General features: G+C 39.5%; 1 protein-coding gene across 3 annotated transcripts in view; it reads right to left on the bottom strand.

The window, feature by feature from the left end:
• The window catches only part of PNPLA7 (patatin like phospholipase domain containing 7), a 125,881-nt gene that overhangs the window by 98,543 nt on the left and 12,242 nt on the right, over nt 1-15,096 (bottom strand). For all 3 annotated transcript variants that reach the window (XM_035564594.2, XM_035564596.2, XM_035564597.2), the window contains 6 exons: nt 10,761-10,889; nt 9,233-9,313; nt 8,029-8,173; nt 7,389-7,481; nt 3,219-3,319; nt 2,174-2,332 (listed from right to left, as the gene is read on the bottom strand). In XM_035564594.2, the coding sequence (XP_035420487.1) occupies nt 2,174-2,332; nt 3,219-3,319; nt 7,389-7,481; nt 8,029-8,173; nt 9,233-9,313; nt 10,761-10,889 (708 nt within the window). The remainder of the gene's footprint in view (nt 1-2,173; nt 2,333-3,218; nt 3,320-7,388; nt 7,482-8,028; nt 8,174-9,232; nt 9,314-10,760; nt 10,890-15,096) is intronic.

The raw sequence follows: 15,096 nt of genomic DNA on the forward strand, positions 1-15,096 counted from the left end.
TTTTCTTCCATTGCCTGTAGAACCAACTTTTGCTATGCTGCATAGGAAAAAAATCAACACTGACCTTTAAATGAAGCTTCTAGCATTTAGCTACATTCCACCAGATTCTTACCATCTTATGTAAAAAAAACATTTGCTACAGTATCAGGGTTGGAAAAGCCTACCTTATTTCATTATTACTTATATCTTCATGCTAAAACATTGCCTGCTAGATGATGCATTTCAAGGATACTACTCCAATTAACTTCAACTCTAATCTGTTTACTTGTCATTTATTGAGAAATTTAATCTAGATTCAAAGACAAATTTGTTGCACTTGGGAGCTTCGGTGATTTTGGAATTTTTGCTTGTGATCTGATAGTGCTAAACAGGAAGCCATCAGCTGTACACAGGACACAAACTTTTTTCATAAGCAGAGTCTGAGGCCAGCCTTACCAAGAACAGAAAGCCTCCCGTACCACGGGCTGCACCAAAAGCAGCGTGGCCAGCAGGTTGAGGGAGGGGATTCTCCCCCTCTGCTCCACTCTTCTGGGACCCCACCTGGAGCCCTGCGTTCAGCTCTGGGGCCCCTAGCACAAGAAGGACATGGAATTATTAAAGCGAGTCCAGAGGAGGCCACGAGGATGATCAAGGGGCTGGAGCACCTCTGCTATGGGGACAGGCTGAGGGAGTTGGGGTTGTTCAGCCTGGAGAAGAGAAGGCTCTGGGGAGACCTTACAGCATCCTTCCAGTGCCTAAAGGGGGCTACAGAAAGCTGGGGAGGGACTCTGTGTCAGGGAGTAGAGTGGCAGGACAAGGGGTAATGGCGTTAAACTAAAAGAGGATAGGATTTGGTTAGACACGAGGAAGAAATTCTTTACTTGGAGGGCGGTGAGGCCCTGGCTCAGGCTGCCCGGAGGAGCTGTGGGTGCCCCATCCCTGGCAGTGCCCAAGGCCAGGCTGGATGGGGCTGGGGGCAGCCTGGGCTGGTGGGAGTGGTCCCTGCCCATGGCAGGGGTTGGAATTACATGGGCTTTAAGGTCCCTTCCAACCCAAACCCTTAAAGGATTCTATAATTTTATCAATAGAACAGATGAAAGAGTATATATTCCTATTTTACTCCATCTGTAACAAGAATTTCCTCTGGAACAGGCTGTAGCCTTTCATGCTGACATAAATGCTTGAAAAGCTGAACATGAACATAACAAGACAGTCACATCTGCTTGCAGACTAACAGACAGTGCCCCATGCCTTAGTTAAATCAGCAACAACACAGAGCACGTTTTTCAAGCCTTACTACCTGTAGCTGGAAGATCATGATCAAGACTTTGAACTTGTGAAAAAAATAGTTTAGAAATCTGCAGGGAATGTGAGGATCCAGAAGTAAAGTCTTTTAAGTTCTAGCTAACACTAAAGCAGGTGTTGTTTGGTGAGAGTTCTTAAACCAGAAGCAGAGGTTGCAGCAGCTGTGCCAAAGCCTCTGGCAGCATCAATAGACTTGAGTTATTGAAACATACACTGCAATAAAACTAGGATATCTGTGAGTGATGTAGACAGCTGTACAATTTTCCCAAATTGCATGATTAGCTGCATGAACAGATACAACTCTGAAGTGATGTAATGAAATGCAGCTGGAATCACAGGAACAATGAAAACAGACAGTTTTGTTCATTCTTACAACACAGAGGTAAGAAGCAAGGGCTGAACTCTGTAATGACAACTGCGAGGGCATCAGACACCTAAAATGTGCAATGGGCATTGCACAGTCGCTCTGTTGCGAAATGCACTCAGCCACTAGCCAAATACAGAGATTCAATTCTGAAATCAAATGAGGCACTTAGATGCAATGCCAACAGGATTAACAGATTTAACTATCGCCTGAATGCCTTTACATAACTTCTTCACACAGTATACAAGAGCATGAAATTACAGTGCAGCAGAAATTGCACGCTTACTTCTCACATGCATAAATGTGTACAAAGTGAGAAAAGATTCATGCAGTGCATTTCAGTATGTGCTTTTCAAATGGCAGAATAATTTTGATTTATTTCAGTCCTGCTAATAACTTCAACAGACTGGAGAATAAAACATTCAGCTAGTCTCTAAGTGTATTTGGGAGGCAATTTACTTTTCAATGCCTGGCAGAATGAGATGAAAAGCAAGAACAAGGGCATTTTTTCCTGCAATAACTTACATCAAGTTTCATCAAGGTTGAAAGGTCTTTCTTTGCTGCTTCAAAGATGGCATCAATAGGTTTGCTATTACAGGATTCTTGCGCAGCAAGCTCACGATCAGTATAATGGAAAACTGCTGAAGGAGTTTCTGTCACTGTCACAGTCTTCTTCAATATCGACTGCAAAAAACAGATACACAAGTCGTAGCATTTTGAATGTTATAATTGGCACCTAACCGGCAAATACTTTGACCGTCACCTACGCTCTCCCATCCACCACAACTGGTGGCCTAAAAAAAATTTCCAAAACAGCAACAGCTTGCTAATAACTTTTTTTTTTTTGTATACTCTTTGTATTTTTTCCTGCAAAGCTTGACACTCGAGTGAAATAAAGTTACTCAACACAGCTTGTGAGAAAGAAGGATAAGACTTCACACAACCTGAGCAGCTGCCAACTTGATAGACTTAAAGCTCCATCAACACAGCATACAAAGATGGAGAAGACAAAATATCCACTGAGGTAAAACTGAGTCACAGGTTCTTTTTCTTTTCTGATTTTGGTTTGAGTTCTTTAATACAATAGCATTTCTGTGCTCTTAATTTCCAGGTCAGCCTTCATAAAAAAAAAAAAAAGTACACCACAAAAAGGAAAATGGGTTTATAAATCACAATTGAAAGCCTGACAGGAAGTTCACAGGTTGATACAAGTTTTTAATTCCTTCCTATTAAGTAGGTCTCACAAATACAACACGGTCTGATGGCTTCACCTTTCCAAACAATCCTTTCCATGAGTCAAAGGATGGTAACAATCTAAAATCAAGATGTTGCAGCAATGCTTTCGCATTACTTGCCAAGGGAATCTCCACAGGGTCAAGGAGATTAAATAAAAATCTTCACTAAAAAAACTGAACAGTCACCAAAAATCTGCTGAAACAACTGCAAGCTTAAAAGAAACCAATACAAGATGACCAAGCATCACAATTCATACAGAGATGAATACAATGAAATTGCTCAAAGGAAGCACAATGCATGAAACACGCTGGAATCTCCAAAAGAAACAATCTACCTTGCCCACAGCAGGACTGCTAGCAGCCTCCTCCGAGCCAAAGTGCACTCTGGCTCTTTCGTACGCCATGTCCATGTCTGACTTAGCACTGCTGGAGGTACCTACAAGCAATACAAAATTCTTTTAAGTACATCCATTATTCTTAGAAATGCCAAGTAGTATACGAACTCTAGCAACCGTTTTGTTGTTGTTTCTGAAGTTGAGGACTAAGTAGGAAGTGGCATCCTCATGCTCTAATTTATTTCGTACTCCTGTTTGACTTGGAAGGTCTGATAGGAAATTTAGAGCTTCCCATCTGAGCTCACGTATACAGTATGTCCCAAAATTCCCACATCCACTCTTGTGCAGTGTGGTAATTAATTTGGGCTAAACAAAAGAGTCATTTCAGATTTGAAGACTGTCAGGAAACGCCACTTAATTGACAAATTTGTCTCATGGTTTCCAGGAAGTGATGCTTTCAAACTCTTCTCTAAACCAAAAAAGATAATGGGTACAAAAATGTTCTAAGAGCTTTCATAGAGAGAACATTATGATCAGCATCTTCCCCTGTAGTTTCTCAATGAAAAGCATTTCCCCTGTTTCCCATCATGCCTAAAAACTACTTCAGATCTTTTCTTCAGCTTGTCCAAACTTTCAGTGGTATTTGCATTCTCAGGGATGCATAGGGACTTCTCTTGCGGGTTTCACTTACTTCATTCGTAAATTTGAAGTCACTAACAACTTCTATTCCTTACTTCCTAATTTTTAATACATATTATATTAGCTCCTTGGCTGTCTCAGATACCTTTCGGGAACTTATCTCAGATAATCAATAACAAATGTAACTGGGAAACTAATTACCCACATATCAGCCTCATGATTTACACAAAAGTTCAGCTCAGTGAAATAGTTAAGAAAGATGCAGAGAAGGCATTTTCCTCTAACAAATAAACCTATAACTGTTTCTGTCATATTTCAATGTCCAAAAATATCTCAAAGATATATTGTTTTCAGAAAAGCAACCTATCTCTGCCCTAGCTCAGACAAGGAGATTCCAACAGTACCAGGGATTCAAACCTCTCTGAGAATACTCCTTTGCCTACAAACATGAACAACTCTTTGCATGTAGGAAATGCACATGGTCACTGAGGTTATAACATTAAGTAACAGTCAACCTCCAAAAAAAACCCACAAAAAAACAGTAAGTTGGCCCAAAGATTACCAACAGCAAAACTTACAAATCATACAACGAGAAAAAATGCTCTTCATGCTACTGAGTTTCATACACACCAGAGATCTGTAGTGCAACTTTTAAGTCCCTAATTTAGTTATAAACAAAATGTGCTGGGATATTAGAAATAGCAGCGTGGAAGTCTATATGGGCTAATTTGACTACCTGTCAGTTACGCTGCCCAACAAATCACAGCGTCAGCGTAATTACTAAGACCCGATACATCAAGTGCATTTTAAATCTAAACACACACTTCCCACTTTAAACCTAAATAAGCAGATAACGGTCACGTAGGCATGAAGGGCATCCTCTGCTCAGCTCTGTATATTAAAAGTCAGAGAGGAGAAAGAGGAGGCATTTTAAGAGTGAAAGGATGTCTCCTAGACTTCTATTCAAAGCAGAAGCCTTTATCTCAGTCACAGATACAAGCTTCCCACACAGTGATTAATTAAACCGTCTTGTTGCTCAAAAGGGAGTTAGAAAGGATACAGCAGAACAAGCTTTAACTAGAACTGTTGACTCAAAAGAGCAGAAGGCAGTGGGAAACTCAAGAGTGGAATGCGATCCTGTTTGATGAACACATGCTCACTGGTATCCCACACACTGCTGGTATGGAAGTCACTGCAAAAACAATCGCAACTGACATGTTCCTTGGCAGCATTTCAGCTGCCTCTTTCCTTCTGAGCACTCGCTCACAACTACCTGCTTCTCCTAACACAGGTGGTCCTGTGCTCCTGCACTCATGCTGTAGGTCAGGGTTTCAGTTTTGAAGAAAGAAAAATCGGCTTCTCTTCTTGATAAAATAAAGCGTAATAAAAACAAGAGAACTGCTATTTAGCCTTAAAAAGCTAAGTCAGGAACACTTATTTCCAGGAGCGATAACACTGATGAGGCTATCAGTTACAAAACATCGCACTGCTTTTAGTTCATCTAATTGTTCTGTCCACCAGCCTAGATACTCCACATGGCCTCACTGCACCTTTGTCCACATAAAGCATCTGTGTACTTAAAAAAAAAAAACACAGACTAGCACAAGCTGGCAGGATTGTATTTCACCACTTACCACCCTCACCTACGTTAACTGCTACATTTCAAGTTAGATAGCTATCCAAAGATTGAAAGAAAATCACACCCCAGCCCCAGGAGCAAAATGATGCAAAAAAATGTTTTTCTCCTAAATCATTTTTAGCATTTTTGTTAATTCTAATCAACCAAGCAGATCAAAGAGATACTGAGATAATAGCACCTGTATGACTAATAAAAGACAGTTCTCTCTTTTCTGAATCAGTAGTCAACATAATCAATATTCCCATGGAGCCTGAATACACAGCATGGCAGTGGAATAAAATCTGAAACAGAATCTCGATCTTTTTATTACAGCCATCAAGATATTTTCAGTGCAAACTAAGCAGTGACCATAACCTCAATGCAGGGAACGGAAATCAGCTCCGTTAACTGAAGCGAATCATAATTGCCCAATTAGATATTCTCTTCAATCAGTAAAAATTAATTTTGTCTCCCTGCTAAGCTCTGTGTACCCTGACATAACTCTTATGACACACAAAAGGGGAGAGGAAGGACAAACGGACAGCACTACTGTTAAGTATGCAGGAATCCTTCCACGTGAAAGCTTCTAGGACCCCACCTTAAAAATGTTACTGGGCTGCATGGGCAGATTTCACTTTACTGTATTTGCTTAGGGGAAAAATGGCTATGTTCCAAGGCTCAAGTAAGCATTACTTAATTTACCAACGAATCATGTCTGCTGGTACATTTGCAAATGCATAGTGCAAAGCAACCTAACACATGAAAATAAAGGCCAGTCTTGCACGAACCGCTTCAGTATTTTCCCTTTGTTTCCCTAGTCCAGAGATGGTCTACTTATCACTAGCCAATACCCTGCTTCTCCATCCCTCTGGACAGTAACACAGAAGTTATCCAAAATAGTAACTGGGACATTGTACATGTGCATAGCAGAAATGAAGAGGAAGTGAATTGACTCACTATTGTTAAAAATTAAGCAAGATGGTAGAAAACCTACTACCCTTTCTTCTCTACTATACATACCATTAACTAGCTAGCGAGAAGCGTAAGAAACCTTACAATGGGGACAGGCTCAACACCGAGGGCTCCCCTCAGCCCGCCTCCCTATTCTCTAACCCCTCATGCGCATTTTTATCTCCTAAACCATCTAATAGCCAACATAAGCAACACATACCCTGTAATGTATCCAAAATACCTTCATTCTGATGATTAAGCTTTATTACCTCTACATTAACAGTACCTCCATAATCACTACAGTATCTGAGCCTGACCTTACAACTCTCTCAAGATGGTTAGTCTATTATTCAGCTAACTAAAGACAGATGCCTTCCTTCTAGGACTCATCCCAGAAGTTCCAGTTTCTCTACCTTGAATATAAAGCCAATCTAAATCACTGGCTCAGAGAAAGATGGCTACAGTGCAGATGACTGAAGTTCACTGTAATAACATTGCAGCATCAAAACAGCTCAGCCTCATAAATGTCTCAGAGCATTCAGTGATAAATCACCTTTATTATCCACTCCAACAACACTCTCCTAAAAGCAACAGAGTCATGTTATATGCTCTTTGGGACAATCAGCCAAGCAAGAACCGTACGTAATCTTTTGCATGAAAGATGACAGCATATGTAGCTTACTTGGTTTCAGTTACAAGAACAAATAAAAGCCCTTCATTTGCAGGTCTCTCTGTAGCCATATGACTGCACGTTCCCAGTTGCTAACAAAGACATCAAGAAAATGCTCTCTTGGATAGAAGCTCATTTGTTATTTCAGAAAATAGATTTTTTTTAAACTTATGTTTCAAATGAGTTAGGAAGCAGTACTGCTATATGATGATTATTTAACATAACTAGATATCTTACCCCATAAGATTAGATACGTTACATATGTCCCACAGTTTTCCCAGGCACTACTTACCAGGAGTCTCTGCAGACCCCGCATAGGGAGGTGAAGAAAAGCTTCTTCTGAAAACATGCTCAGAGTTTTCTGTACCAGAAATCTTTAATGTATCTGGAGTTTAGAAACAAGAAGTTACACAAACACAAGGGACTCCCCTAATAAAGTTTCACTGAGAGCAAGAACCTCTCACTACCCATTTTCAAACCCTTACATACAGCCTTTAATGCATTCTAAAATACCAATATTAAACAATGTTTACACTTGCCTCCTGCTTTTAATTGTTTTTTTCCCCTCTCCAGATTCAGAGGAAAAATTCAGCTCACACTATTTTCCTAGGCTGAGCTTCCACACTGTCACTTCAGCACAAAAGCCTACTCACATTCAGAGACTCCTTTGCTATTATCTAGAGTGCAGAATTTTTGCAGCTTCTCCTATGGGGTCAACATTAGGACCCACTTTTTATTTCTCCCTCCCATTCCCGATATCTTTAACAACACAGCAGTAATCTATTAAAACCGAGGACTGTCCAAAGACTTCAAACCTGAAACTGATAGTTGACAATCCCTAACTGTTTTGATAAAATAAAAAGTCCTTTGATGAATAGCACAACAGAAGACCGATACGAAGGATAGTTTCTACCCATTTCCAGAAACAATACCTATTTCCAGTGCTTCCCCAGCTTTTTCAAACTTTTCTCCACGCTCTTCCTCTGGTGCATTAGACACTTGTCTTTTTATTGCTTTGCTTGAACTTCCTCCAGACGTTACACTTGCCACAGAGATCAGTGGGATGGCTTGGCTTTGCTGCAAAAAGCAAGGTGAAAATGCAAACATGAAACAAACACCCAGCCATTTGCTTCAACATCTTCTGAGAAAAAAACATTTTACTATGGTCTTACAGGTATACTAAGGATATACTTTACCCTTTCTTACTTCAGATACCTATTTCATAGTAGCCTTAAAGTTGCATTCACAGTTTCATTAGTCATACAACACAGAAAAAAATAGCTCCCTCTTACTTAAATCACCATCGCATGACCTGACAACAAAAGCAATATTCCCATTAACTAGACAGAGCTTCTGAAGGCAGATTAGTAAGAACATAGCTCTAAACCAGATGAGCAGAGGAATTTATTAAATTCCCAGTCATTGCAATATTAACACTGTTAATGAGGCAAGAAGTACAAGGAATACAGCCTTGACCATTTCAGGTAAAGTGAACATTATGGGCTGAGTCCATATGCTGAAGGTGCAAACAAGATAAAAACTATACCAAATCATTTCAGTATTCCATTGTCAAAAGCTCAAGCACCATTTGAGGGAGTTTTTGTTTGTTTGTTTTCTTTCACAGATATATGATCAACCTTGTTCCAATCTCCCAAAAATACCCACTCACATACTTTAGAGCTGCTGCTTGACAATTAGCTGTCACAAGATACACTGAAAATAATGCAAGTTACATAGTTTCTGCACTAGACATGCGGTGATAGTAGATCATCAGTCTCAAAGGCAACTTCATTCTCAAGATACAGTCCAAGAAGCATCCTTGGAACTACTACAGATTGAAGTGTCTCAGTGCCATTAACACAAGTCAGAACCTACTGAAATATAATGAAGCCTGTGCAGAACCAGAACTGACACACTTCAAACTTTAAATTTTATCCTCCTCACCCCTTCAATTCCCCAGGCATAAGCACAGGGGAAATTTTATGGGCTGGTTACAAGTACCTTACCTCTCAAGTACTGTCATGATTAAACTAAAGTACAACATTTACTTTACAACGTCCTGAAACGAGCAAAACCTCTCAGTGCCTGATCACTGCCAGGCTGCATAAGAGCAAATAAAAGGTACCCCAAACTTACACAGTTGAAGAGCTCAGTAGTCAGACCAAGGTAGTTGTGCAAAGCAAGGAACGTCACTCTCTGCAGCCTTACCATGATGATCTAAAAATCAAGGGGCAACAGGAATGGATTCAGCATTCTCTCACATTCATTCTTGCATTTAAAGACAGCCATGAACCAGAGTACTTGAAGGCACTTTTTAAAGAACACAGACTGCACCTTTTAACAATGCAAGCTGAAATTCCTTTTTAGCAGTTGACAAATTGAGGCAAAGATGGATTAAAGTGGTTTACCAAAGACTTTACAGTCACTTAACAGAAAGAGGAAAAAAAAATTGTACATCCAAACACCAAACAATTTTTGTTTTTCCTGTAAACATTAATAACAAGCATGCCTTGAAATAAAAGCATTCACTGCTGTATTTCTCTCATAAAAAAAAAATAAATAAAAATCAGCATTCCCCATAAAGTCTGTGCTACTGCTCTACAAACAGCCTAAACTGGCATAAGACATCACTGCTGCCTCACCTTCCTCTGCTCTGGCAGCTTATTCCTACTCTTACGCCATCTTCTCATTTGTATCAGCTCTCATGGAGCAAGTTTAATTGCTATAACGATCTGTTCTCTTCAACCACCAGTATTGGGAGGTTCATGTGTATATTCATAAATCATAATGCGTTCATAAATCATCTGGATACCAGAACAGTTTACAAAAAAAAAAAATCAGCATTGAAAGTAAATCAAAAGAACAGATCAGAATGACCGATCAGGTCACGTGTATGCATTTGACTACTGTACCCGCAGGGCGGTGAGCCACTCAACAAACGCCAAACTGAAACCATTAGTACAGAGCATCTTGTCCCTGCACTAGCTTCCACTTGCAGGATCTGCAGTACTCACTTGAAGACCAAGTTCCTGCAAAGCAAGGGAAGCTGAACTTCAATGGTAATACAAAGCACAGCTCTTTCCTCAAGTGCTAAAAATCGCTTCTGAAGTAGAAATTCACATCAGACTGTGTTGTTAATTTTGCAAAGCATCACCCTTCAACAAACAGCTTCTGAGGGTATGTCAGTCCTTTTTAGGAATATTCAGCTGTCTTTTCCATGCTCTAAGTCGTTCTGAAACCCTGCGGCAGCATTACTGTGATGCTCTGAAATCCATTGGGGCATTACCATGATGCAGAGACCAAGCCAGCACATTTCACCCCACCTGGAGCTTACAGCGCAGGTCAGGCTGATGTGAGGAGCTATCGCATGCAGAAAGTGATTCTATGTAAGCATACATGAATTATTTCTTACTATACATGATTAATGCCGATACCAGTAAGTCTAGGGCTCTAAGAGTGGGAGGAATAACAAAACTAACTCAAATCTTGAGAAAAAGCTACAACGAACAGTTCCATATCTACAAAAGGATGAGCTTGCCGAACCTTAAAATGCCTTCTTTATAACTTTGAAATCAGAGTGGATTTTCTGTTTTGATTTTGTCTGTGTTTTGTTTGTTTTTGTTGTCACTGTTGGTTTTTAATTCTACTTAACAATGCAGCTTACCTGTACCACTCTAACAAGAGTTTCAGGATATTTCTGGAAGACGTCTTGAAAGGCACTCGCTGGAAGTCGCAATATAGTGGATGGAACGGCTGCTCGGGCTGAGACTGTTTTATACGGAGCAGGGTGACCCTAATAGAAAGCGTCAGACACAAGTTTATTCCACTGATAACCTGCCACGGTTCTTCCCAATTGCTTCCCAAATTTCTACTTTGATATTGTATACACTTGAAAGACATCATCTGGCCACAAATAGCCTTGAACTTATGCTCCAGGACCTACAGCTGGTGTAATGAGGGCAGCATGGTCAGGTGAATTCACACAGGCAATTTCAGTAGCATTAAACAGAGACAGAGGTAGAGGAAATAAGAGCTACAAGAAGGTGTATCAGGTTAAGGGGAACTGGCTAGTCTATCAACTCCGTCACAGTTTTGTTACAGGCAAAGCCAGGCTTTAAAAGTATTTTAACTCCCAGCTATTCAAAACATCACAGAAAAGAGGTTTTGCTGATTTTATTATCTGCAGCAAATCACTTGGTCGTCAGTACAATAACAATCCTAGACTTGCACAATCAGAAAAAAAATTAAAGAGTAGTTCTTATGCAGAGAATGCAGTATGACAAAAAACAGGCAGACTCCTTGTTTCCTAAAAAAAAAAAAAAAAAAAAAAACACAGAACACCATGTACATATGATATTCCAAATGACAAAGCCAAACAGCTTCACTTTACTTCATACAAATCAGGTTTGTAACATTCTGGCTTGCTAGAAGAATAGATGAAGAATTAACAAGCCAAAAAAAGATAAAACTAAGTGGTAGAATACAGATTTTTATACCATAAGACAAACCTATGTTTCAGGACTTTCCCCTTGAGTCAGAACAGATATCCACAAAAATCTACTGCCAAACACTTGCATAAAAAACTCCATACAACATCCCTTGCACCCCCACAGTGAAGGCAGAAAAGAATATCTGTCACCCATGAATTCACTTACCAATACTAGAAACATTTATTTATCCAATATTTTTAAGATAAAAGGAGTCCTTTTGTGGGATGGAGCATTAACTAAGGAAGAAATACAGTTTCTACTTCACATTCACCTTACAGCTTCTGAACCTTTCATTCCTCCTAAGCAGCAGAAGGCAAAATTTTCAGACACTAGGCACACAGACACAAATGCTGATTACAAACGAAAAGATTTGCAAGTCTTCAAGGACATTAAACAGCTAAACACAATCATTGCAAAACAGTTTCTGCCTTAAACACATAGGAACGCCAAATAAGATGCATTTTGTACAACTGTAACCACTCTGGAAAATAAAGCTACAGCTCTGTCTGCCTTGCTGGTCTGGAAGTCACGACGAAGCAGATTCTAAAATAAAATTTAATTAATTGGAACCAATTTCTTAATTACACTAACTTCAGCTGACCTTTTTATAAAATCTGGGGATGATATTAATAGATTTGATTTTGAGTTCCAAAGGGATTTGAAGTTTTAAACATCTTTGAGCTATGGTGTAAAGCTTTCTCGAAGTTTTCCTGAGTTTCTTTTAAGAAAAATAAAGAAAGAAATAAAGAAATCAACAAATGACAATTCTGTGCTTTCACTGTACCCAAAATAAATGTAACATCCCTCTTTTACAGGTCAGTTTAAAGCTCAGCTTTAAACAAAGTCATCCTTTGGTATTCTCATTATAGACAAAAGATATCTATATCTATATCTATATATAGATAGATAGATACTGTTTTTAAATATAGATCACTATGATTTCCATCAACTGTATTTTCTACCAAACTCTACATGAAATACACAAAGAAAAACTAAAGATGCCTGTTAAGTCTTTAGTTGCTGGACAAAGGATAAGCATTAAGTTTAACAGTGTTCCATAACAGTTATTCAAAAGGGCAAAATAAGCACTGTTATATCACATTTATATAGTCTACACTCTACCTAGAAAAGGCTTCCCCCTGAACAGTGCTTGTTTGAGGATAGAGCAGTGCTGACAGTCTCTGAGAAAACCAGTTTAAGGATAATAACGGATAATGATGCAGCAGCCTTTTTCTCCAAAGAACAGCCCACCCCTCCAGTTTTTCAGCATATAATTTTTCCTTTTCGAAATCCCTGCGTGAGAGCAGCCTGCCTTTGAAAGAGTCAACCACCATGTCTAACAGGGTTGGAACATGCTAAAAGCTGTCAGAGGAGTAGAAAGAGGAAATGGTCCCATAATTGTCAGTTCTTTCAAATGTAATGTAATCAGCTGCACGGAGAATATCACATTTAAATTATGCAATTTTACAATCACACACTGAGGCCACAAGGAACACAAGTTATAATCAGTAGTAAACTAGGGGTTTTTTGAGAGAACTTTTTGTTCTCAAAGCAGATAACTATTTACGTCTGTCTTGTTCTAAGACCTGCAGAGTAATTAAATATTGTAGGTGACGAATGTCACAGCTAAAGTAGTAGTTCAATCCAGATGACAGCCAAGGGCCAAAATAAATCTCCTCGTAGAGACACAGGTGCCTTACATTCTCCAACTTGGAGCAATAGCTCCTTTTTGTACCCAAAAATATGGCACATTCTCCCTATTCCCATTGCTTAGATTCCAGAAGAGCCAGTTTAGTCCAGAGGAAGATGTTACCCAAAGTTCTTGCAACAATCGATTGCTTCTTATGACCCATAGAATCACCGAATCATCTAGCTTGGAAGAGACCTCCAAGATCACCCAGTCCAACCTCTGACCTAACACTAACCAGTCCTCCACTAAACCAGATCACTAAGCTCTACATCTAAACGTCTTTTAAAGACCTCTGGGGATGGTGACTCAACCACTTCCCTGGGCAGCCCATCCCAATGCCTAACAACCCTTTCAGTAAAGAAGTTCTTCCAACCTAAACCTCCCCTGGCGCAACTTTTGCCCATCTTATCTCCTGCCCCTTAAATGAACTTGAGCCCTGCAGGCTCACCTTTTTATCCAGGTGACCTTTTTCCCCAGCTTCTTCTACTCCTCAGCCTTTCATTTTTTGCCCCTCAGTCACTGGCAATTGATCAAGACTATTTCCTTTTTTTTCCAGCTACGCCAGCTGCTCACAGTTTTCCAAATGCCATCTTCACACGGAAGACAAAAGAATAGCAAAACCCGTAGTGCCAGCAGCCATCCTCAAACACAGCCTTTGTTTGTCCCATGTAGCTCACAAAAAACTCATTGTTCAGGAAATAGAACATGGGAAAAAAAGGACAGGTGTAGGGTGAGCACTCAGCAACAACTTCCGAAAACACTTGTGTGGACTTCAACAATGTCCAGTTCAGAGACTTCTTTAATATTTAAGGCCATATCAATTCAGAGTCAGATGATTAAACTATAACACTGAACTGTTCCAAAATCTCATGAAAGGGCTGGCATCTACCTGGATTCAAATTCTCCAGTTTCACCTCTGAGTTTTGAGAAAGCAACATGTATCTGTTCTCAGAATAACTGAAATGTAGAACAAGTCTTTTAATTCAGAGATGGTATTTCTATTTAGTAGATCTAAGAAAACTTTAAAAATTAGACAATTAAATAGGAAAATTACCTCTTACATGCCCTGCCTTTGGGTCCTACAACAAATGGCAGCACTTCTAACAACCACCTCAACGTTTTTGCGCATCTCTCAACCAAGTATGAGACAAGCCTGATGTCATATGTCACAAAACCAGACAAAGAAATCACCAATCCAGCTCAAACAATTCAAAGTCTCTCTGAAAGCATTTTTTCTTCAATTCAGGTCCACCTGTTTGGTGGTACAGTAAAACCTGCAGATACCATACCCTTAACGAGAAGTTCTAAGACTCATCCAATACCTCCAAATGCCACAGAGAAACCTCCTCTATTTTGATCAATACTACTTCCCGCTCCTTGCCCATTTTCATGCTACTCCTATACCCAAGTGAATAAGAAACATAGTGGGAAGGAAAAACAAAAATAAATCAGTTCACAAAGCAGGGAAACAAGAAAGAAAAGAGGGAGTAGCACAAAATAAATTAGAACGAGTTACTTTAGAAAGAAAGTGTGCAAGGTTCTTGGTTTTATACTCTTCTGCAGACTACCAGCGCCTTTTAATCAGACTTTCAATAATTCTTCTATTCTGATTCACTACTGGCATAACTAATAAGAATGAAGAAAAAATGATAGAATGAAAATAAAAAGAGAAATGAATGACAACCACCCTGATAAAAAAGTGCAACAGAAAATCAACATTGAAGAGAACATTAAATTCTTTTTGTAGAAGAATACAGGAAAAGAGTATGATTAGTATTCAGGTTCTCCATGGTGGTCCTGCTCTTTAGGATACTGTCCTT

Source organism: Cygnus atratus, chromosome 19 (genome assembly GCF_013377495.2).
Source record: "Cygnus atratus isolate AKBS03 ecotype Queensland, Australia chromosome 19, CAtr_DNAZoo_HiC_assembly, whole genome shotgun sequence".
Lineage (NCBI taxonomy): Eukaryota > Metazoa > Chordata > Aves > Anseriformes > Anatidae > Cygnus > Cygnus atratus.